General features: G+C 37.0%; 1 protein-coding gene across 2 annotated transcripts in view; it reads left to right on the top strand.

The window, feature by feature from the left end:
• The window catches only part of fam171a2a (family with sequence similarity 171 member A2a), a 40,543-nt gene extending 15,441 nt beyond the window's left edge, over nt 1-25,102 (top strand). The window contains exons 3-8 of one of the 2 annotated variants that reach the window (XM_079885718.1): nt 5,648-5,740; nt 12,560-12,718; nt 12,887-13,066; nt 17,917-18,030; nt 18,290-18,410; nt 22,360-25,102. In XM_079885718.1, coding sequence (XP_079741844.1) covers nt 5,648-5,740; nt 12,560-12,718; nt 12,887-13,066; nt 17,917-18,030; nt 18,290-18,410; nt 22,360-23,887 — 2,195 coding nt within the window. In that variant the 3' untranslated portion in view covers nt 23,888-25,102. Of the gene's footprint in view, nt 1-5,647; nt 5,741-12,559; nt 12,719-12,886; nt 13,067-17,916; nt 18,031-18,283; nt 18,411-22,359 lie in introns of both variants that reach the window. The other variant, XM_079885717.1, reaches the window with a different exon arrangement.
• Nucleotides 25,103-25,862: the final 760 nt, after the last annotated feature.

The raw sequence follows: 25,862 nt of genomic DNA, 5'->3' as shown, positions 1-25,862 counted from the left end.
TTGGTAAGTAGAGTTTGGTATTGATAGAGATTTTCCCACAAGTTCTCGATTAATTAAAATTTTTGAAATCAGATTTATTTGGGACATTTCGTTATTATCATTCAACTACTCTAGGCCTGCTTGTGTGTTTGTTTATGCATGCAGGCCAGAAGGACAACTCGTTTCCCGCCACTTTGTCAGTCAAATCGCCTTTATACAACGCTTTATACAATACAGATTGTTTCAAAGCAGCTAAATAACGATGCAATGATGCAAACAGAATTAAATTCTGCTGTAAAGCAGCTCTAGACAATATTAAACAGTCATTATTCAGTTGAATTATTAATGTTGATTCAGTTCAGTTCAAAAACTGTGGAAGTTCATCAGTTATGCAATAATATCAAGGAAGCAGCTCTGAAGAAAACAGTGATGTCATCATCCAGCTCAGTTCGGTTCTCATAACCGTTAGTGTTAGTGCAGTCAATTAATAATATTACAGAATATTAAGTGTCCCCAACTAAGCAAGCCAAAAGGCGACAGTTACAAGGAACCCATGCTCCATCGGTGACAAAAGCAGAGAAAAAACCCTTCAAGTCTTCCAGGGCCAGTTCTCTTCTGGTCAGACGAATGAACATGGTGTGGTTTAATTTCCGGCTGCATCACAAGTCAGATTGTGGATTGATTTTATCCAGTTCCTTCTGCTTGAAGATCGGGATACATTATGCTAGCATTTGGTGAGAGGGGAGTTAAAGCTGGCCATTTTGTCAGTATAATATTTTTTTTAAAGAAATAATAATTATATTATTAATAGACTATATATTATATTATATAATAAGTTCATATCAAATATATATAAAAAAAATGTTTTAACAATATATATCATTCAGTCCCTGTTCATTTACACCTGCATGTGGCTTGTTAACAGCACATTCCTGTGATGGTTATAATCGTACTAATAGTTGATAAAGTCCTTTTAATTGGCAGACTCATATTTTAATCTGGATGGTTGTTTTAATGCAGGGCAGATGAATTACATGACTAGCAGCGGTGTGAAAATGACTTGATGCCAGTCATTTGAATGATAATAATGCATTGGTCTGTACTCCAACTCCAATCTGTTTGGTCCCAAAACATCTGCCCCCCATTCCTCCTCCATTTCGTCTCTTAGCCATGCTGAAAAAGGGTTTCTAAAAAAAACTACAGTGTCGTGGAGTTTTAACTGTCCCTGCAGCACTTTGATAATCTGTGTGAGTCACGCAAACTCGGGAGAGAGAGTGAGTCATTCTCATGGAGTGATAAGGCAGTTGCTTGCGGCTCGGATTAAATCAATTGAAGTCGGGAACACTTGTTCTGTCCTCCATTGGCCTATCTCTCTTAGTCCATTATGGTTTAACTGAATAATTCTATTTTACTGATTTTAAAGAGCCCATGATATCACAATTGGGTTCTGTGTCTTTCAATTCATGCTAATATTAGCTTGAGGCCATCTGCAGTGACCCCAAAGCATTTAAAGGAACAGTTCACTATTAAATGATCTATTAAACAAGTGTTCACACTGACAGCTTATAATTATTTAAATAATAAATGCTTGATATTAAAATTCCATATTATTTTGTCTTTAAATATATTTGAAGTAAAACTAAACCTAAAATATTGTTTTAAATGCTACAAGTCGATTTAGACATCACAACATTATTTTATACATTATGAAAAATAGAAATTTATTTTGAGATCTGTGAAAGATAACATTTAACAGTGTTAATAAATTATTTTAAAGATACATTGAGATAAAAGATAAAGTGAATGGTAGATGACTCTCTCCTGACTCTCTCTCTCAATATCATAACAGATATTGTACTAATTATTGTGCATCTCTATACATTATTCTGAGTGAATTCTGTATGATCAAAGCCAGGGTGTATAAATGTGTTATGTGTCGTCACAATGCTTCAGAAGGTAACTAAGGTTACAAATTATGTAAAATGAAACCACACAATGCCAATGCATTACCCTCCCTCTCTTCATACACACTTTTCTTTGAGCTTCTAGCTAATGCAGTGTGGGCAGTATTGTTGTCGTTTCCTTTATTTTGTTCACATACCTACCAAGCAGAATATTGAAGAGAGCAGAGCCCCTTCTGTTCAGGGCATCTGTGCTGTGTGTGCGTTCATGTATGCATAACTGCATGGGTATAAATGTGCATGAATCGCCTGTGTCATGTTTCCTACAGTCTGTTCCTGCAAGTGACAAGCTTTCTTGATCTCAGGGAAATCTGAATGCATTCTACTGTGCATTTGGGTCCTAATGTCGTTTGGTGGCCTGCTAAATTCTCAAATACACAGCAGACAGTCCATATAGAAACTGATCAAACTTTTTTTAGTTTTTTGCTAATAATCCTGAGAGCATTCATTACATTGAAGAGCTTGAATAAAATCATGTTCTTATGAAATAAACACTGGAAAACATTGAGCTCAGGGTAGTCAGGGGGACATTACAATGTGCCATAGCAGATGGGAAAGAGACACAGAGGATTTCTGCTCCCAGCATGCAGCAGTCTTCTGGAGTACTGCCAGCATATGTCCTCCTGCCCGTAGAGGAGCACTCAAGGGTGAGGTACATTTCAGATTAGCTGACAAAGATAGATGACTAAAAAAGACTTTTAAATAAAGAAATATTTAATGTTGGCATGCCAACGGGTAACATTTATTTTAGTAGTAGTAGTAGTAGTTTATTTCTTCGGTCATTATGAACATTTAAATCTTAGGTCACATGTTATTCAAAGATCCTGTACATAATACAATAAAAAAAATAATAAAAAAATGTGTACATTAGAAAGAAAAATACAAAATGTGTACATTAGGAATTTAAATGCTAAATAATGCCTGACCGAAGGGGTTTAGGCTGAAGTGAAGACTTATTTTGCCTAACCCCTTTTACAACTGAGACACTATGTCCAAAGATGACACAATTATACAGTTTCTCTTATACCAACAATGGTAACATGTAAGCACAGAACTTAAACTTCAACAATCAAAATTATATTATGCATCCTCTTTCAACTTCTTTTCTAATGTTCTTCATTCAAATGTTCTATACTTTTCCATAATGTTTAACTTATACATTTTCTGAAATGCATTAATAGTTTTAGAGCCCTTAAGTTGAATAAGAAGACCGTTCCATAGATCAACTCCTTTAACTGATAAACACCTCCTCTTAGTATTACTCTTCGCCATGGGTTTTTGTAACAGATTAGTTCCTCTGAGGCTGTATCTAGATTCTCTAGTTTGAAACATCTCTTGTAAACAGTGAGGAAGCATGAAATTGTGAGCCTTGTACATCACAACTGCTGTGTAAACATCAACAAGATCATGAAATTTTAATATATTTAATCTAATAAAAAGTGGATTTGTTGGAGCAAGGTATTCTGCATAGCTAATCACTCTAATTGCTTTCTTCTGCAATAAGAAAATGGGTTGTATATTAGTTTTAAGTATTCCCCCATATTTCCACACAATAGCTAAGGTATGGAAGGATGAGGGAATTGTACAGTATATATAATGCGTTTTGATTCACAGAGGTTTTTATTTTACACAATATAGCAATAAGTTTTGAAATTTTAGTCTTTAGTATATTTATATGCGCTTTCCAATTTAACTTATCATCAATATTGATTCCCAAAAACTTTGTTATATACACCCTTTCAATTTCTACCTCCCCAATTTTGAGTCGACATAGTTTGTTTACTACCTTGTTTCCAAATACAATATATTTAGTTTTGTGCAGATTTATGGAAAGTTTATTTACTTCAAACCATTTTTTGAGTATCTTAAGTTCAGTTTCTACTGAATTCAAAAGCAGCTCAAGATCTTTTCCTGAACCGTACAAACTGGTATCATCAGCAAATAGGATACATTGCAATTTGTTGAGGACTTCACTAATTTCATTAATGTACATAATAAATAGTTTAGGTCCCAGAACGGAGCCCTGAGGAACACCATGGGTTATTTTTGCCTCCATTGAACTAATACTATTAATATGTACATACTGATTTCGGTCACTTAGATAACTTTCTAGCCAAGCATGTGCTAAGCCCCTGACACCATACCTTTCTAATTTATTTAAAAGCAATGAATGGTCTATAGTGTCAAAGGCCTTGCTAAGGTCAATAAAGACACCAACAGCATACTCACTGTTCTCAATAGATGTTGATATCTGTTCTACTAGTTCTGTGACTGCCATTGAAGTGGACCTATTGGATCTAAAACCATACTGATGTTCACTTAACAGGTTATGCTTGTCTATAAAGCTATCAAGTCGTTTCACAAATAGCTTTTCCAATATTTTTGAAAACTGCGAGAGTATTGAGATCGGTCTGTAATTGGTAAACTGTTGCTTTTCTCCACTTTTAAAAATAGGTATTACTTTGGCAGTTTTCATTTTACTCTGAAAGATACCCATTAAAAAAGACTGATTACATATATACATGAAAGGATATATTTTATGCATATATTTTATGCTTCTCATACTTCACATAATATGAATAATACTTTCACATAATATGTCAAAGGCTCTGGTTTTTACATCTTTAGGAGTCTGTCCGGACAAAATATTGATGGATCCACTGAACAGCAACAGAGCTGATGGTCTGGTAGTGTTTGACAGGAAGACAAATAGCGGCAGGACTATCTCAAGATTTTGTCAGGTTTTACATGGTGTCTGTCATCAAAGGCTTGTTTGAACGTGGTTTCCTGCTGTGTTGCAATAAACTGACTCTGCTGAGTCATGTCTCACACCTGTGAATAAGCAGCTACATCTGGTGAACTACTGTATATTACAGGAAAAACAACATCATTGTGCTCTCCAGGATAAATGATTCCTGAAAATGGGACAGTGGAAGATTAACTGATTTGTATGGACATGTGGATTGACAAATAGCTTACAAATATGGCTAAGTAAGATCCAGAAGTTTGTCATGCTAAGCTAATGTCGCATGAAGTAGAATGAACTTTCTCTTGAGACATGCATATGGACCATGACCATCTAAGGTCTATTAATTACATCTATACGTCAATGCATCTACCATATGATTCATTTATTGTTACATACCGGTATATAAATTATAAACATTGTGTGTATATATAGAATAGAGTGCAATGCACAGTATTTATGAATGTAAAGCTTACTGTTATTATATATTTTATTGCATATGTAGGCCTACTGATTTATTAGATCAAAAATACAGTAAAAACAGTAATATTGTGAAATATCATTTCCATTTAAAATGTGTTTTATATTTTTATATTCTTTTAAATGTAATTTATTCCTGTGATGGCAAAGCTGAATTATCAGCATCATCACTCCAGTCTTCAGTGTCACATGATCCTTCTAATATAATGTTTTGATGCTCTAGAAACATTTCTTATTATCAATGTTGGAAACTGTTAGCTGCTTAATATTTTGGTAGATTCTTTGATTAATATAAAGTTCAAAAGAACAGCATTTACTTGAAATAGAAAACTTTTGTGACATTATAAATATCTTTACTTTTGACTTATTTTTACAATTTAATGCATTCTTGCTGAACAAAAGTATTAATATCTTACTAACCCCACACTTTTGAACAGTAATGTACTTATCCCTCTGTTTCTCTCTCTCTCTTGTGTTTCAGTATACGCCTCCATAAGTCTATATTTACTTCCCCAGAGACCAGCCACTCTCCTGCTATATGACGATGTTGTGCAGTTACTGTTGGGTTCTCCCGGTGAGTTCTCTTTTTTTTCCTTAATGGGATAGTTTAACCTAAAAATGGAAATTCTCTCATCGTTTACTCACCTTTATGTCATTCCAATGCTGTTCCAATTTCTTTCTTCTGTGAAACATACAAGAAGATATTTTGAAAAATATCCCAGTGTTTTATTTTTATTTATTATTATATTATTATTACAATGCAAGTCAATGGGCTCCAATGTTGATTGGTTCTCAACATTTTGCACAATATCTTTTGTGTTCAGCAGAAGAAAGAAATACATACAGGTTTGGAATGAAATGAGGGTAAGTAAATGGTGACAAAGTAAAAAAAATGTGGGTAAACTCTTTAATCTCTTTAATCATAGCCTTTAAGAATAAACTCTATTTAGTAAATTCACCACAGTTTTCCTATTTATAGTACTATAAAAAGGGAATTACTAGGGAGAGAAAGGCATCCCAGTTTGGACTTAAACCTGTAATGCCCACTTGAGCACTGCAGTTTTCCTGTAGGTTTGACTGATACTTTATGTCCATCAGTGATATGGGGTTACCGTCCAATACTGCGTTGCGACTCAGCCAGGCTCTGTTCCACATGGTTAGCTTGGAATCTGAGATCCAAAAGCAGCACCATTGATTCACACACATCCTGCAGTGTTTACATGTGCAGATGTGTGGAACTGCTGAGTTGGTCGTTTAAATAATCAGACTAACACTATAGTCTCGTATCTCAAGAGCTGCCAATAAGCATATCCAATTTAACTGAGACTGGGCGCAGTGTCTACAAGCTATTTCACCACGTTCCACGCTCAATAAACGTCCACTAAGATTTACAAACATGATCAAATGACACATTTGCTTTGGCAGGTGGTTGTTTCCTCTGGAAACATAAGGAAGATTTAGAGAAACTGCTGCCTGTGTTGCCTGGGTGGCTTGTGTGTTTTGCAGTGCTAGTCAGGTGTTTAATGTGGAGTGCAATGGCTCAAATTATGGTTGTGGGAAACGGAAGTGATTTTACCCAATGGACTACCAAGTATGATGTAATGTGCTTCATGCAAACTTGAATATCAGAGCCCTGCATATCCTTTTTCTATGTGTGTGTGTGTAGGCATCCTGACACAGCTCTTTCTGCCTGATCCTTATCAACTTAATGAGCTCGATCTCTCTGAGCATAAAGGGACTGTGTAGCTGTGTGTGTGTGTGTGGGTCCCTGATGTGATCAGTGATTATAGTTACATGCACTCAAATGTTGCAGTGTCCTCCCATTCCCTCTTCTGCTGACAAGCCAACAGCTTGCTCTCGTTCCCTCTTCACATTCAGTAAGAGAGGATAGAATACCATCAGTGTCTCCAAGCTCTTCCAGAGATAAATGGGCAACTTGTTGGGCCCAGCACAGAAAAAAAGGCCTTGCAGTCTGATTTAGACATTTTAGTAAGAGTGTAAAGTCCTTGAGTAATCATTCATTACTGTACCAAAGTATTATTTTTGTACCTGACTTGAGTAAACGTTCACACCAAGAGCGATAAATATAAAGATTACTATAATGATAACTATAATGGCTTCCATACCAGTGCACTATAACAACCTGTTGTTATTATTATAAGTGTGCACTGCAGTTTTGTCATCTGCTGCTTTAAATGCTATAGCTCTTTAAAGTCAGTTGTATTATGATTGGATTCTGTCAATGGTTTTTATCGTTCATCAGCTGGAAAAAGTGCCATTATCGTTGTAGTTGTGGTGTGGACTCTTAATAATACTCCTTAATATTGAAACTCTTTTGAATTTTATTTAAGCAGCCATTGAAATGTACAATAAATGCAATTGGCCCCAACTTTGTCCTTGGGAAGAGGTGTCACCATCAGGCATCATATCTCAGTTGTTGTCCTACAGCCGAAGATGAATAAATTTGACTGGACTTAACAATCAGTCTATAAACAACTATATATTTAAATGTTAAAAACAACTGTAAAAGTGTTATTTTAGTATTATTTATGTACTATTACAGTACATCTAGCCTCAGATAATAACATGGTGCTTACTGAGGGAAGTAGAGGGAGATCAAGACTCACATTGGCGTGTGTTTTTTCTCATGCCTCAAAACCCATTACCATGGCAACTTTGGCAGTGCCAGTAGAATGTGCTTTTGGAAAGAGGAGGGGTTATTAAAGTGTTGCATATTCATCTCTGTTATGTGGGAGGAATGTGTCATGTAAAACCTGATCTGAAATCGGCTAGTCCATCAATTAGGCTCTGCTGCTGTCTGACCACTAAATTTCTGTTATAAAGAGCTTGTTAATGCCCCCTGAATCTAGAGAACGAATTCATGCAAAATATAATGCATTTATTATTTTGCTCAAACACGCACCTCTAGTTTGTTTGTTTTCAGAGTCGGGTTATGTTTCTGTAAGCATTTTTTATGAAAAGTGAGCCAATCGAATGTACGGACTGAAACAGCATAAACTCTGAGCCGTAGCGTGGGTGGATTTTTGTGTTCACAGCATGCCAGTCTGAAAAGAAGTCACTCAATTGATTTGGGCTTGAGGGTTTGTTTAGAAACATGCTAATATAAATGGTCAAGTATATTTTGTATAGCGCTTTTCACAATACAGATTGTATCAAAGCAGCTTCACAGTATTAAATTAAAATAATACAACAAGGTTTGTTTCTAGTGGAATTTATTGATTGATAAAATTAAAATTAAATATCCCCAAAATAAATGGTGAATCTGAATGTTTGGAAAGCCATTGCTGTATATCATTGTTGTGTTTGTATATCTGGATATCTTTAGGCGCATTTCACAACAGGAATGAATTACATTTACAATATGCAACCCCATTTTATTCTATTTAGTCCTTTCCTGATTACAGAATCGCCTGAAAGCAATTTTGAGACAATTGTGATTTTTTGCAATAACCGCGAACATTTAGCACTTTAAAGTCTTGTTAATCATAATTAACCATTAACAAAATATTCGTAATTTCATGATAGCCCTATATTTAGTTAAATCTACCTTACTAGTATGTATGTATAAATCAGTCATTGTGCATCCTTTTTTTAGTTAGTATCTCGTTTTCTCTGGCCAGTAGGGGCATTATGTCTTTCTCTCCCAAAAGAGCACAAACACATCTGTAACTGATAACACGTGCAATGAAGAGAGGGATGAGAAATGACTCCCTTGACTAGAGAGTGGGGCAGGGTGAAAGAGGAGGGAAGTGTGTTTTTCTGAGAATAAACTGGTGAGAATCAAGCAGGAGTGTGAGTTGAATGTAAATCTCCTGAGATCTGCTTGCATGAATAGCTTCCAGGCACAGGGCCTATTGAGATACAGATAGCTATTGAGTCATTCGACTGCTACCATGTGTGGGTGGTATGACCAAAACCAATCATGGTATGAGTATTTTTAATACCATTTAATGTTGATCACATCACAGTAAATATATATAGTTCACAAAATGAACTAAATTAAATGTATATAATGTTATATTAATGTTATTACACGACCAGAATGCACACTGTTCGTTCATTAGCCAGAGGAGAACACCATTTGGCTTGCTTAGTTGGGGACATTTAATTTAATATTCAACAATATTATTGATCTGCCTGCATTGACACCATTATATGAGAACTGAACTGAACTGAGCTGGACGATGAATTCACATTCTTTTTAACTGATCGGCATTGGCTATCCTAAGCCCGATCCTTTATTTTACATCAGATGTCATGGAGGTGTCATGCAGTAGGTCGCAGTATGTACCTTCAAGTGGGTTTGCCAACCGCCATTAAAAGGAAAATGCGCACGCACATTCAAGCTTCTTTTCCTTTTAATGGTGCGAAAACCAATAAAGTCTATTCTAGCACGTCATACGGTGTTAAACATATTTGATGCATACTTTTCTAACAAATTACTCAAGTCATTTATTTACTGTTTATTTGTATCTGCCGTCAGACTATTTGAGACGTACTTGCCATAAAGCGTCACTATGGGATGTGTCTTACTTCGGACCATAAGCTTCATGCTTTCTAACCTCAAATCCACTTTTTTTTCTTCTTTTTGTTGCAATTATTCTGCTTATTGTTCCAGTTAATCCGGTTAATTTCAGCATATTTGATTGTAGTATATTAAAGTCACTCAGAAAAAAATTAAAAGGCTGGAAAAATTACCTGAATAAAATATAAAATACACTCTAGCAATGAAGATTAACAGCCGCATAAAATATTATAGACACAAAACCAGTAGTGAAGTACAAAGCGAAACGAGGGGCAAACGTTTATTTCAATGTTTAACAATCCTGTCCTATCCCCATTCAGCAGAAGTGGATTTCAGCCACTACACAAGAAATGTAGTTTTAAGTAATTAATATTCAGCTGTCGAATATTTAACCGTGAGCTTCATGCTTTCTAACCTTAAATACACTTTTTATTGTTGCAATTATTCTGTTTATTGTACACACACACATACATATATATATATATATATAGAGAGAGAGAGAGAGAGAGAGAGAGAGAGTGTCTCATTATTAATATTATTATTAAAATAAAATATAGGCCTATAAATATAATTACTTTAGTAATTGTTATATTAGAGTTACTCTGTAGTGATAGATACCCATTTTTTACATTTGAGCCCCTGAGAAACTCTGCACATCCCTGTAGACATTTGATTGACTGGACTCTGTATCGGCAGATACTCAATATTCAATTACTCAAATCGGATCGGTGGGCACAAAAAGCTTGATCGGGACATCCCTCGTTGTTATGAGTTTAAATTATTATAATTTCAATTATGTGATGATATGCTCATCAGTTTATTTTTCTAGCTATGAGCTATAATAATGATTTACTTTCCTGAGGTAAAATGTAATATTGTGTAACAGTCATCTCTGATACTCATGACAAAAATCCATCTTATGGGTTATGAGCCATTTAATCTTCTTAAAGACAAAAGTTACATTTATTAATTTAGCAGATGCTTTTATCCAAACTTACATTAATTTATGGTAAGCAGATGGTACACATTCATTGACCTGGCCACTCCCACAATTGAAGGTCTCCATATCAGAGTGGGTGACAGACACTCAGTGTTAACTCTGATTGTTTTCCTCCAATAGCTTGACCCCAAGGTCAGCAATACTAATCTATAGCATTCAAACAGCCTTCTGTACAAAAGGCCAACTGATGCTACTAACATCTATGGCTTTGTCATGGAAATTATGATAAATTGGTTAGTGTAGTTGAGGGAAGTGCACTTTAGTGATTTATCATGAGTGGTATGTCTATTTGGTGAGCTCACTCCCTGAGGGGTATTAATTTTTCTCAATCTAGCCCTCTGTCCGACTTAAAAATTAGTGTCAGTGAACACTCCTCTCTGAACCAGAAAGATTTTGGCCTGTTGGCAGCACTTCGAAGTAGGCCCAATTGCCCAACTAAAAGAGAATAAAGGAAACCTAGAAACTGTGAAAATCTGTGACACAACAAGAAATTTTAAAGGGAATATATGTTTATATAGTTATGTTCATTCTGTTCATGAAGCCAACTGACATTTGTGAGGTTTACCACTACTAACCATCTCTCTGACAGTAGACGGCCCCATCAGAGGTGGCCAACCACATGATGCTGCACATGAAGGGGATTCTCAAAGCAATTCATAATGCCCAAGCTCCTTAGGAGGCTTGCCAATTGGCAATGCATCAGTCCCAAATAGACTGTTCCGTTCTTTTACTGCATAATCATAGTTTTCAGTGTCAGGTTTATAGGGGATCAACCCATCTGCAGCCCAATCCTTGAGCAATCCTAGAGGAATTGGAAGCTTTGTTGGCCAGACACTGTTGTAGCCTTCCTTATCATCATGTAAGATGCAAATCGCTACTAGTGCCACGATTATGCAGTTAGGCTTAGAGTCTGAAAGCTAAAGTTAGACTGTGAGTAGGCTCATATTAGCCTTGCCATTTATAGCCTAATTGAATCTCACACTTGTCTTAAATGCTGATATACATGTTTGTTTATGTTGCCCAAAGATAGATGGTCAGATAATTGGTATAGGGTATAATTTTAGAGATTCCTTTGAACTGTATTAGTTTCTCCTCTCATCAAGAGATGGATATGGTAAGTAAATGAATAACTGTGACCAAAACAGTTACCAACAAAAAGGGAATATCCAGGCCTGCCAGCTTTCAACGGTCCCCAAGCACTGCCACTACAGCCACGCTATCCTGAATGCCTGGGCCGATCAGTGATCAGCTAACCCAGCACTAATCAGAGCAGACAGCCTACAGTGAGAGATACACGCTTGTATTTTTAGGCCTTTCTATTTGCCTCTCGCAGACTAAGGAAGCCAAGTGGAGGAGGGGAAGGGATTACTGCAGTGTGGATTCTGAACTCTGGATTCTTGTAAAATGTTTCAGGAAACTTTGAAGAACTCAATAGTTCTGGGAAACATTTTCTTTATATTCTTGCGGTATTTTAGCATTTAGGCCTACTTAATTATCCTGGCCCACAATTTCTCCTTCTGACTGGCAAGAGAGAGGACTGGCCATAGCAGAGAGAGGTTGAATCACTTGCTCATTATAACAGCAACACTGGTTAAAGGAAGTGGTTACTGAATCCTATAAAACTGCATTCACGAGTGAATGCAGGAAACAACAAATCCCAAAAGCAGTTCATTATTAGGGTTGGGAACCAATAACGTGAGAAATAACGTGAAATAATGTGAGAAATAGTTATGACTCGGTTCTTTATCATTAACAGAATCGATAAATTCTTTACGATTAATCTATTCTTACTCACTATACCTACAGTATACATTTAAAACGAAAAAGTCTTTATCTCTGTTGTCTAGGATCCCGGAGACAGCCATGGGTACAAATTCAGAGGAGAGCCATCAGACCAACACTAAACACCTCCCAAATCACACTCTCTGCAATGCTCACCTCTTCCCGCAGTCAATATGAGCTTGGGGGCTTCCCCTACCCCCTCGCCTTGGAGAACAACTCAACAGGTGAGTTTATCCAAACACCTCTTCAAAGAGATCATATGTTTCTGTGGAGTTACCCATCTATCTGGCCATTACTATTACCCCCCACCCCACACACACACACACGCACGCACAGTACAGCACATTGTGGCTTCATGGAGTGTTATACATGTTCTGCTATTACTGATTCAGGAACCAACAGTAGCTGGGTGGAGCTAACTGCACTAGCTGCAATGTGTGCTCAGCTCACTGGGCCCAACGGCACTGAGGTCCAGGTGTCAGAAGCCATTCACATCTCTATCCCTCTTCCTTCTGACTCTCCTCTCAAAACTGCCACCAGTGTCCCAGTCTGGAGGTTCGAGGACAGAACAGGTAAACAGCATTTAACAAAATACGGGTAAATTTGGACACTGGTATATGGACAATTTTATCCAAACTATATTAATCAAACTAGCAACTTTGTTACCAATGTAATTAGGAGGGTGATCACAGACGCCCACTTTAGGGGGCATCATGTTCTCTTGATGCACCCCTTTTTGCTGATCCAGATTCTATAGTGGTCTAGTTTATCTATCATAATTAAACACATTTACCAGCTAAACAATGTCTTCAGGATTACTAGAAACTTCCAGACAAGTGTGTTGGGGCAGCTTGATGCTAAACTCGGTATGACATTGACTTTTCTGAGGCAGGATTAGAAACCCTTGTCATAGTACATGCAAAATTAAGCCTCCAGGAAGACCACAAGGGCTTAAGGGCAGCATTTGGAAGAGGGGGTCGTAAATTGTTAAGAAGTGTACAAGAAGCAGAGAAAAGGTAAGAAAATATGGTAAAGGGGAGATGGAGAAAGACTGTTTAACTTTCCAAATTTAGTTGAGTTATTTAAGCAGGTTCAGATAAAGTGAGAGCAGGTGAAGTGAATGTGCAGTACAAATTAAAGAAAGCTGTTCAGTCTTCTCACAACGGAGAGATAATAGCCTGCCAATTCATAAAGCAGAAATCATCTCCAGACATTGACCCTGTAATGACACAGCTCCCAAAACAGGATGTGATTTAGTACCTGGCAAGCTCTGCAGAATTCCCTAGATCCTTCACTGGTGCCCGCTTAATAAAGAGAACAGCTCTGGTGGAAAAATCAATACAACTAAAAGAGGGTATCGGCCCACTTTCTGGCTGTACATTTTGGTCTTAATTTCCCTTAGATTGCTTTTGATATAGTTTCACATGTCATTCCAGGTTATCCGGTATTTTTGTGTTACATTTTTTTTTCAGTTCTTCTTCCTAATGTCTGGACTGCTTATTGGGATCTCTCCTAAAGTGTGGTAAAAGATTCATTTAGCCTCTCTTAGCTCCACAGAGAAATCTCAAATGATTTTAAACTAAGCAGCTTAGACTATGGCAACCTAATCCCAGCTCCCCCTTTTACCCACCCATTTCAGTATGCAGTGCCTCAACATCTTGGTCCCTTTGCCATGTGTGATTGCATGCATGTCATTCTCAGCTTGATTTCCTGAACTGGTCTTGGTGGGTAATATAAGTACAATAATTAAAGATGTCCCACAATGCATTTAAGAGATTCAATAAGAGGTCCCCATTCAATTCACAATGCAATAAGAGAGTCAGTTGGCCTGGAAAAGCCTCCTTTGACCTTTGACAGATAAGTCTGTTGAAAGGATGTTCTGTTGTCTGAGTATTACCCCTACAGTACAAGACTTTTTTTGTTAATATTGGATGGATATTCATACAGATTTAGCATTATTTAACAATGCACAAATAATGTAATTATTTTTATGCTCACCAAGACTGCATTTATTTATTCAAAAATACAGTAAAAACAGTAATATTGTGTAATATTATTAGAATTTAAATAAACTGTTTTCTATTTGAATATATTTTAAAATATAAATATAAAAATATATGTATACAATACATAAGATAAAATATAATAATATTAGACTGATTTCTGAAGGACCAGGTGACACTGAAGACTTGAGTAATGATGCTGAAAATTCAGGTTTACCATCACAGGAATAAATTACATTTTAAAAAATATTCACACAGAAAACAGTAATATTGTGTTATATTATTTGAATTTAAATTAACTGTTTTCTATTTGAACATCTATCTATCTATAAATTACAGGAATGTCTTTCTGTCTGTCTGTGTCTGTTATTCGCATATCTCTCGAACCATTAGTCCGATGGATTTCAAACTTGACAGGTGTCTTTCGGGCACGAGTAAGTGCAGTGCCAAGTTTGATGTGTGTGCATGGTTGCATAGCAACGACAGACGGGAACATCGGACCGAATTTTACTATTAATAATAAAAGATAAGCTAAAGTGTATTGTAAATGTCAGTAAATACTTTTTTATAAAAAGAATGAGTCAAAAAAAGATCAATTAAAGTCTGAAATATGTGAGGTTTATCTTTTTATAAAAACCTTTTTTGTCAACTTTATTTGAACTTGTACATGTTAGTATATAACATGTTGCAAGACACTTTTAAAATCTGGCTATCATTTTTAATCGTATTATTTTAATGTTTATGTTAGTGCGTATTGATGCTAATTTTATTTGTTATTTGCTGTTTTTCGACATAAAACTTGGTGAATTGATTTCATTGTGTAGCATTAGTACTTTTTGAACAGGATTCTGTGATAACTGATAATTTTTGGCACTATAATAATTAAATGAAATGTTCATGCCATTTCATCTCTAGTTATGATCAACTAAAATCAACTAATTATGTGTTTTTTACAGTAGGCCTATAATATGCAAAGTACAATTTTCTATAAAAAAATTATATCCGATTCTGTTCTTTTCTCTGACACGCGTTGTTGGGTGTCGAAGGTTACTAATGTCATTGCTTTATCTGTAAATTAAGTTAATGCTTTTTCAATTACTGAATTCTTTAAAATAAAATGAATTCTTTGATTTGAATTTTTTTTGGCAATGCGTCGTGTAGGTCTTAAATTTCAATCTTTATGGTCTTAAAATGTCTTAAAAAGGTCTTAAATTTGACTAACTGAAACCTGCAAGAACCCTGTTATACTGCACTACTTGTCCATACTGTTCACATTGCACTTTTCTGCATTTTTGCACTTCTGGTTAGATGCTAACTGCCTTTCATTGTCTCTATAATTATAATCTGCACAATGACAACAAAATTGAAACTAATGTTAAACTAATCTAATCTAATCTAATCTAAACTCTTGCTACCTGTACACAGATACCCAAATACATGTCACCTAATATCACCATTATAAATTGTTTGCAACCATGTAGTTCAATTTTCCATATTTATTGTATGTCATTATGTCAGTATCAGTATTTGCTTTCTACCATGCACAAATAAAAATGTCACTGAACTTTTGCTGTGTAATTGTAACAATGAGCACACCACACCAAACCAACAATTACTAAAAACACACACAAAAACTGATTTTGCGGGCACTGCACTAGTATTTTCAAATGTAATTTATTCCTTTGTTGGTAAAGCTGAATTTTCAGCATTACTCCAGTCTTCAGTGTCACATGATTCTTCAGAAATCATTCTAATATACTGGTTAAATTATTATTGGCGATAATTCATTAATAATACTAATTCAGTTATTTTAAATTGTAATAATATTTCACAATATTATTTTACAGTATTTTTTTTTTTTTTTTAAATGCAGCCTTGGTGAGCATGAGAGATTTTTCAAAAACATTATAAAAGCGTACTGACCTCAAAGTTTTGAATGGTAGTGTATGAATCATATATTCATAATTTGGTAATCACTTATTTATTTATTATATATCATATATTGTGATTCCTTCGAACATGAAAAAAATTCAACTATAATTTAGTCTTGTCTAGATATTTTTCTAGACAATTTTTCTTCATGAGTGATAAGGTGGACAAGCACTCCCTTTAGAGCCAATAGAGTAAATAGTAGCTTAGTACATGGAGCTGTTCAAACGGTGCCAACTGTTACAAGGATGCGGAAAAGTCTATCTTGTCTAAATCTAGATGGAGAATGCTGGACAGCTTTAGAGAAAGAAAACCCTGAATATTTAGTGTGTGGGGGTGGTCAGAGAGCTGCGTTCCAGAGAAGAGTCAGTTCTGCAGAACATGATCCTGTATTATTGAGTGTGGGCAGATATAATCTTTCTGTAAGTGTGTCTTTGACCATGTGATGGACGCGTGTGGCTGTAAACTACAAAAGTCTGTTTTGTCTAAGACTTTTCTCTGTAGACTGTAGAAACGCGGATGTTGGGAATATAAATGAGAAGGCGATTCCATTCTCAAAGCACAACCCAAAGCCCTTAGTCACAGAGTCTCATACTAACACAGCACAAATTTACATGATGTCACTGACTGCTGAGTCCCAGCCCTCTGCTTTATCTAAAAAGGGTGGGGCCTGAATGCCCCAATGTGTTCAGATTATGAAAACATTCATTGTGTTGCTGAAATTTGCCATGTGACTACTAAGGTCTGTTTTGGAGACAGATCACAGAGGAAGCAGCCCATACAGAGACAGGGAATACTTATGCACATGGTACTTCGAGGAGCTTACTATACTGGGAAAGCCCCTGCTGAGATGAACATATAGCACCTTCTAGTGTGCATAATTACACATTGCATGCAGCTGCCTGGGTTTTTGTGCATGAGTCAGGGTTTGGTACTTTGGATTCTGCTGTAGAGCTGAAAGTGCACAAAGATGTGAAATCTGAAATGATAAATAAGTCATATTTAATAGACAATAAAAAGCATCAATGTCTAATTAAATTTTGTTGTTGTTTTTTACTACTATATAGTAACAGGTCCAATTTGTATGCTCCAGTCTAGCACAGGGAGAGCATTTCGTCTTTAGTGGAGGGAGACATTTGAAATCGTATTTGTCAGGGTTCACCCTGTCAGAACATATTAACTCTCTGTGCTCATTTGTCTGGCCTTAGGGCTTGTTGCAAAATGTGTGCCCCTCGCTGCCCTGCTTTGGTGCACCATATTCCATTATCAGATGTGATTTTGAATATTGAATGGTAACCTAGGCTGATCCTAAAATGACTTTTTAATGAAGAAAAGCTATTGGATGTGTAATTTGGCACAGTTTGGGTCTAATCTGTCCCTGGCACACTGCCCATTCACATTAAATTGAGCTTTTTCTGTATTCTGAAGCAAGATTTCATTGCATTTATCCATGTCTGCTCATTTTGTAATAAAGTCCTGGTTTGCTGCAGGTCTATGGATCAGAAGCGGTGCTGGATACATTAAAAAAGAGGGCACTCAGATGACATGGAGTTTTGTGGCTCCAAATTTAGGATACTGGCTTGCAGCATTTCCCTCAACCTCAGGTGAGGACAGCAGCAGTTACATGGCATGTTATGTTGTATGACAAATAAGAGACATTTTGAGGATATACTTAATATGTTTAAGTTTCGTATTTTTCTGGATCAGTAAACATTAAATTACACAATGAATTAATTTAGATTCAAATTTTGTTTAATATCCATTTTCATCTTTTTATAACATTAATTTCTAAACATGGTTGGTTTAATTTTTTAATGCTTAAGAGATGGGGAAATAAAAATGCTTTTTGTGTTGAAGGAACAGGACTGAACACCTCTGGTCTGAGAGACATCACTACCTACCACACCATTTTCCTGCTAGCGATTCTGGGTGCCATGGCCCTGCTAGTGCTTATTCTGCTGTGTTTACTACTGTACTACTGCAGGTATTTTCGCTCTGTGTGCATTTTTGTTGTGTGCCCGAAAAAGTGATAGCTCATCCTTGTAGGCTTGGCCGTAGCAAGTTTTGAATCAACTAAGGCTGCCCCTAATAGTAGACTAAACGTTAGTCGACTAGAAGAGGCTTAGTCGACCAAAATTTTAGGGATGCAACGATACCATTTTTTCAGAACCGATCCGATCCGATACCAAAAATTCTGAGTATCGGCCGATACCGATCCGTACCGATACCAGCGCAGTTTTTTTTTAATCAAGTAGAATTTCTATTACTCTGTGTTAAACTGATAAGAACTGAAAAAAAAGAAAAACACCAACAAAAAAATATATGATCATAATCTGACATAAATGCTATTATAAACTAGATTAGTGGATAATTCAGCAATAAAATTTAGTCTAGAAAAATCACGAGTGCACAATTAATTGTATAAAATCTGAACATTTTGTGAAAAAAATGTTTAGTGGAGAACAAATTAGAGACAATAAGTGTAACACTAAATCTGGTAAAACTTTACACATTGCTCTTTGTATTGTTGTAAAATACATTCATGAAAAACAAGATAAAAATAGCAATTATTTTATATCCTACTATAAAATTTAGACATTTTTTAAATGTATAGCACAGCTGTTTAATAAGGTAGCAACATAATAGATAGGACAGGACAAGAACGGCTATTAATAATCTTTCATTTCGTCACTGTATTATGATATGAAAGGCTCCAATACATCGCGGCACAAAGCGCTTATGCGCATCCCGAGCGCAGAATGATGCGCTTGAAGCAACATGAGTCACAGCGCGCAGCGCGTCGAGTCCGCATTGAAAAGTTTAAAGCACAAAGAAAATACATATGATGCATGGTGTATTATACAGTATCTATCTATGCAATAGTCTATTCAGCATTTTCTTTGAAATTTCAGTTACTGTGCGCGTGAAGAACAAATAGTACCTGACTTTACTCCAGTGTTGTGATCTAACAGACACCCGGTAGAAAGTAACATGATTAAGGTACAGCAATAAAGTCCAGCAAGATAAAGTTGTTTTATGTGAAACCATAGACCTTTATCTACAGATCAATTATAATAATAGTAACATTGAATCATCTTGGAGAGAGTTTCATCGTGTGTTCTGTCATAACCGGACGCGACGCGCTGTTTGAGTGCTGAATGAAGAATGATTGACAGCCGCAGCTGAGGGAAACGTTTACGTGATCTTGAATTTAACACTTAAATATTAATTTATATCTCACATTATACTATATAATGGCTTTAGAACACTTAAAATATTGTGCACGAAAACTTATGGTGCTTTATAATGTTTGTGGGGCTTAACAATAACACTGAATAGTATACGCACAATATCGGATTTGGATCGGCCTTGTCTGACCGATACCCGATCCGCCAAAAATGGCAGTATCGGAGCCGATTCCGATACTGAGTATCGGATCGGTGCATCCCTACAAAATTTTATTAGTAGGTTAGTCACAGAAAAAAAACTAGTGACGAAGTCTGTGAGAGGGACAGATTGTTAACAACGGTTCTTTGTGATAATTACAGTACGTCGGGCAGGAAATCCAAACGTTAAATATGCATGACATGGAGGCGCCGGCGCGATCACTTGCATTTTTTCTGAAAACTGTAAAGGGTCTACTTTTATTTGTGTAAACTCACAATAACAAGAAAACGTGCTTTTATAAAATAAAGAAAACAAACAGGATGCGTTTTCTGCTGTCTAAGTCTCTGTGAACTGAAGCGCTTAACAAAAATGAACTCAGCGTATAGGCTACTTGCCTGACAGACATGAGAAATATATCATTAGACAGCTTGAAATGTCTACTGTTAAATGAACCAATTCAAAATGAAAAGAAGAACTTTCTGCTTATGTAATCCGTATGAAAGATACATTTCTCTCTATAGGCGCATCGTGAAATTCATCTTTGCAGCCAACACTGACTCAACAATAGTTTATTAACAAATAAATAAAATGTCTCCTTGCTATTTTTTCCGACATATTCATTGCTTTGCAGCAAGCTTTATGTGTGCGCTTGAGCGCGGAATAGGCTATATTAAACGCTCTTTATGGTTTAGTATATTCTCCTCAGTATATATTTAATTAAAAATAAACATGTGATTAGTCGATTAATGGCTTAAATGAACGACTACTTGTCGTCTAGAAAAATCTTTAGTCGGGGGCAGCCCTAGAATATGTCATGGCAAGATCAGTTCCATGAGCAAATTGAGCAAGACACTAAACTTCATTTGTATTTGTCTTTTGGCAAAACTGTTCCCATTTTTCATTAGCTGAACTCAAAGATCTAAGACTTTTTCTATGTACACAAAAGGCCTATTTCTCTCAAATATTGTTCACAAATCTGTCTAAATCTGTGTTAGTGAGCACTTCTCCTTTGCCGAGATAATTCATCCACCTCACAGGTGTGGCATATCAAGATGCTGATTAGACAGCATGATTATTGCACAGGTGTGCCTTAGGCTGGCCACAATAAAAGGCCACTCTAAAATGTGCAGTTTTACTGTATTGGATCTTGGATCTTGGATCTTAAAGTCTTAGATCTTTGAGTTCAGCTCATGAAAAATGGGGGCAAAAACAAAAGTGTTGCGCTTATAATTTTGTTCAGTGTGTGTGTGTGTGTGTGTGTGTGTGTGTGTGTGTGTGTGTGTGTGTGTATGTATATATATATATATATATTAGTGGTGGGCCGTTATCGGCGTTAAAATGCTGCGTTAACGTGAGACTCTTATCGGGCGATAAAAAAAAAATATCGCCGTTAATCTATTCTCAAAGTTGGGTTGGGAGCTGGGTCTATACTACGCAAGCTGTGATGACTTTCACCTTGATATTTTAGCGCGGATGTATACCTAGCCGAATTCGGTTTGGTGCTCGGTATGCATTTTCAAACCGAACGGTTCATTGGATCATTTTTCCTGCCGACCAAAATTTCGTTATTTCAAATGTAGGCGCGTGGCAAGCGCGCTCATAATGTAAGAGACGCTGGCGCGACCACAACATTGTCTGACATCAAATGGCAAACGAAATGTAAGCGGAACGAAACTGAGCTACTCCTTATTGTGTGGTTGACGGACCGTTGTTTATCAGTTTGGACCAAAGCAGCGCGAGCCGATCTTGATCATGCGACACTGTTACTACACAGCGCTAAGAGATCCAGTAAAGAAAGCATTTGAATTCGCCACAGAAGTAATAACATTGCTGCGAGATCTAGTGAGAAACATTCACATTTCTCCGTTATTAACGGATCAAACAGTGCGTGGAAGCCAGGAAGAAACATTGTGCCATGAATGAACTATCCGGTGTCCACAGATCTGCAACATTTACCATGGATTTACTGTAGTAACACTGCAACCATGGAAGTTTGGCAGGAATAGTAGGCTATAATGCTTTCAAGTAACATTACGTTGGTTTTATTTTGACATTATGAATAAAATTGCTGCCCTCAAATGTTAATCTGAACTAAAAATAGACCTTTGTTTATAACTACTACAATATTAGGCTACATTTCATTTTTTCCAAGGAGCTGTTTTGTTTTATATGCTCATAAGAAGAGTCTATTATAGCTCCATCATAGCTCAAAGTAAAAAAAAAAAAAAAAAAAAAATTCATACTTTATTATGTTAGTTTTAATAATAATAAAAAAAAACTCTGGCATTTCTTCACAAGTACTTTTAAATGTCACTTTGTATTTAAGAAACACGTGCCCTTTATTTGGGTAGCACACATATTCTGAATGCCTTCGGCAGAATTCAAATTAGCCATTTTAATCTAGATTAATCTAGATTAATTCCAAGATTACAGTGAGATTAATCTAGATTAAAAAAATGTATCTATGCCCACCACTGATATATATATATATATATATACAGTACTTGGTGGGATATAGCTAACAGATATTGTTATTATTTTTCCAGGAGGCGATGTCTGAAACCTCGGCACCATAGTCGGAAAATGCACCCCTCATCCACTCTGGAGAGTTCAAAGAGAGACCAGGGCACATCCACTTCCCAGCTCAATCTCATCAGTGGTGGACACGTGGAGACAGCCTCATCGGCCGGTGACCATGACGGCATCAAATCTGAACTTTCCTCCAACCGTGATCTCCACAGCTCTCGAGAGGACTTCTTCAAACATGGCCCCACCCAGAGGCAGCGCAACTCCAGGATGAATGCTGACACAAAGCGAGGAGAGAGCTTCCCATTGAAGGCCACTCACTCTTCAAACTCAGGAACTCGAAATCCGCTTCTACAGGACGACTATAGCAAAGGTTACAGCTCTGCTGAGGACTCCGATGAGCGCAGATACCATCACCATAATGCTAAAGACAACCAGGGCTATTCGTCAGACCCACCGTCTCCACCTCCACTTTTGCCACCGTTTGCTGGTCACTATCAGGATCACAGTCAGGACAGCAAACCTCCAGAGTATTATGCATCGGCAGGGGATCCCCTCACTCGGCCCAGTTCCGTCAACACCCAGCCTGGCCAGCTGATCTTCTGTCACTCCATGGAGCAGATGAAAGAGAGCATGTACCACAGCATGGTGCCCACACTGGTCATCCCTGCACATTACATGCATATGTCCTCTGACCTGTCAGCTGTGGAGCAGGCCATGGAAAGGCAGCAACAGCTGCAGCATGATATGGAGGGCATCCAGGTTAGCATGACACTGCCACGGCAACAGGGTCAACACCAAAAGCAACAGCAGCAGCAGCCCAGGCAAGAAAAGGAAGAGTCTAGCCAGCAAGCAGAGGGACCTTCAGAGGAGAACTGGGGATCTGAACAATCCACTGCCCCCGTCCGTATTCCTGTCCTTTTCAATGACTCCACTATTGCACAAATGAATGGAGAGTTGCAAGCAATGACAGAGAAGAAGCTGCTGGAGTTTGGGGTAAAGCCGCACCCCCGTGCATGGTTTGTTTCCCTTGATGGCCGTTCAAACTCTCTTGTTAGACACTCCTACATTGAGCTGAGCAATGAAGCCTTGCGTGCACCCGTGGGCCCCAGCAATCTAGCCCAGGACCACCGTACTAAAAGAATCCCCATGAGTTCAGGGAAATCTACTCACCGAAAAACAAAAGAGGAGGGCAAGGTGAAGGAGGGAGGTGAAAGAAAAGCTCATGGAAAGATTTATTCCAAACTTCCCGTTATCGAAACGCCAGATTCGAGCAGTGAGGGCCATTCAGCCGTGTACTCACCTGAGGAGAACTCCACAGCACCACTGCTTGACGAGACCTCGGAGTCCAGAGGTGGGACGTTTCCTCGTAAGGGCCGCAGTCGTGACAACAGCACCCGCAGTAGTGCCAGCGAGGTCCACAGAGACTCTGTCACCAGTCCTGATGATGACAACGAAGCCGACGACAAAGATGACGACGGCGAGAATAAGAAGAGCCCCTGGCAAAAGCGTGAAGAGAGGCCCCTCATAGTGTTCAATGTCAAGTAACTCACAGGCTGTCCAGGACTGATTATGGCACCGTCTTGGCTATACCCTTCTTTTGCATAGATACTCAGTAGTGATGAGGTGTAAAGATGCAGAGCTGGAGAAAAAAGTTGGATGAAAAGCACAATAAGAGACATGGCACTTACCTGAGTGAGGTATCTGTTCCAACCATCAAGACTAGGTACCAAGAATTAGCACTGAATGTCGCTTGTAATGAAGCGTCTGAAGTCCTCACACTCTCTTAGATGTCCTTTAGATGGTTTAGACATCTGATGTTGTTCTAGCAGCAGTTCATGAGGCCAGAGGGAGTCGTAACTTTGAATCTGCACTTAAGATGTTGTCTCGCTTTCCTTAAGTGATGCCCGTTTTTTGTAAGAATTACCATGAGCCATTTTAAAACTGACTTTGGGAAGCAATCCATAAGCCTTAAAAAGCTTTTTCCTTTTCAAAAGAAATATGAATGGAAATGAATATAAATTTGATATTGATGAAAGTATGGGCTGTTGTAAGAATTGAGAGATTTTATCAGTTTAGATTTCTTTTATTGTAGTGGTTTACTTAAACATTTAATTTGTTTTGTGACTATGTAGACCTGAACCATTAAGATGTGTGGAAATCGTACATTTCACAAACGGGTGAAATGGTTGCTAAATAAATTTGTGTTTACTCCTATGTGACTTATTGAATCCTAGTGGTTGACAGATAATGACACTGTATTTTGTACTGTTGGTAAAAGTTCCCCTTTTGTACTTATCTAAAACCAGTGTTGCCATTTAAAAAAAATATGTTTAAGCAGACTGTTTTGGCTAGGAAAGCTACTTTTAGATATGAATAAAAGGTTCTGCTTATATACAGAACACATTTTGTACTCTGAATAAGCCTTCCTGTTGGATCAGTGCAGCAATAGGAATTGTGTTTTGAGGGACTTACCTTGGACACCTGTGAAAATGTTTTCAGACTAATATTTGCTGCATTGCATCAGAATTTTTTGCCATAAATAAGAACCACTGCAACTGTTAACTGTGGAAGTAAAAAATGGAACCTTTTTTATGGAGTTTTTGTGTGTGATTGAAGATAGAGATTGTGCTTTTATATGGATGTGCATGGATGAATGTACGCAAAAAAATGGTCAATTATTGCTTAAGCGCTCTTATTAAACTCTGTGAACCACTTATTTGTAAATAACATCTTAGTAAATGTACACCCTCACTTTTGTTTTATGGATTTTATTTTTGTCTGATTATTACCAATCACCTTCGGGCTCTGGTTCCTGGACAAATTATTCATATCACGCTTGTACCTGTTACTTTCGTTAAGTAGTTGACATTTTATTGTAATACTGACTTTAAGCCTTGCCCTCATAACCTGTGAAGCATTAGCCAATTACCATTGAATACAATATACACTCAACGAGAACCTACCATGCATGTAGGCTACCGACAGAAGTCTCTCACCATTCCTCTTCAAATGAACTGCTGAATTTTCACAAGTGCCCTCAACTTCCTGGAAAGTGTATAGATTGTTTTAGAGATGTTCCTACATCATTACTTAAGTAATGTTAAAGAATTTATTACATTATATTATATTATATTATATATTAATGGTTACAAAATACATTTTGAAAAACATTTTGCATTATAATCTTATCATTTGGATCTGTACATCACCTGTAAAGTTGAGATTTTCACATAAAAGCATTTGGCAACTGAATTTGGAGCAGTTTGCGGTGCACCCCTATTCTTGTTTTTGGTTTTACTTAACATAAACTAAATAAATATTTTTTTTATTAAATATTGTGTCTACATATGACTAAGCATTTGTCCTCTGGGTGTGGGCTATGGGCAGTCACTAGGTGGCACAATGTTACAAGGATTTGTAATTATAAAATCCAATATAATGGTCTTCTATGGGTTCTCATCATTTTTGGGAATATCGACACACATTTTACGTTTTTAAAGTAATCTACGCGTGATTCAAA

Source organism: Squalius cephalus (assembly GCF_949319135.1).
Source record: "Squalius cephalus genome assembly, chromosome: 1".
In the NCBI taxonomy this organism is placed as follows: Eukaryota; Metazoa; Chordata; class Actinopteri; order Cypriniformes; family Leuciscidae; genus Squalius; species Squalius cephalus.
This window is presented reverse-complemented; position numbering and strand designations above follow the sequence as displayed.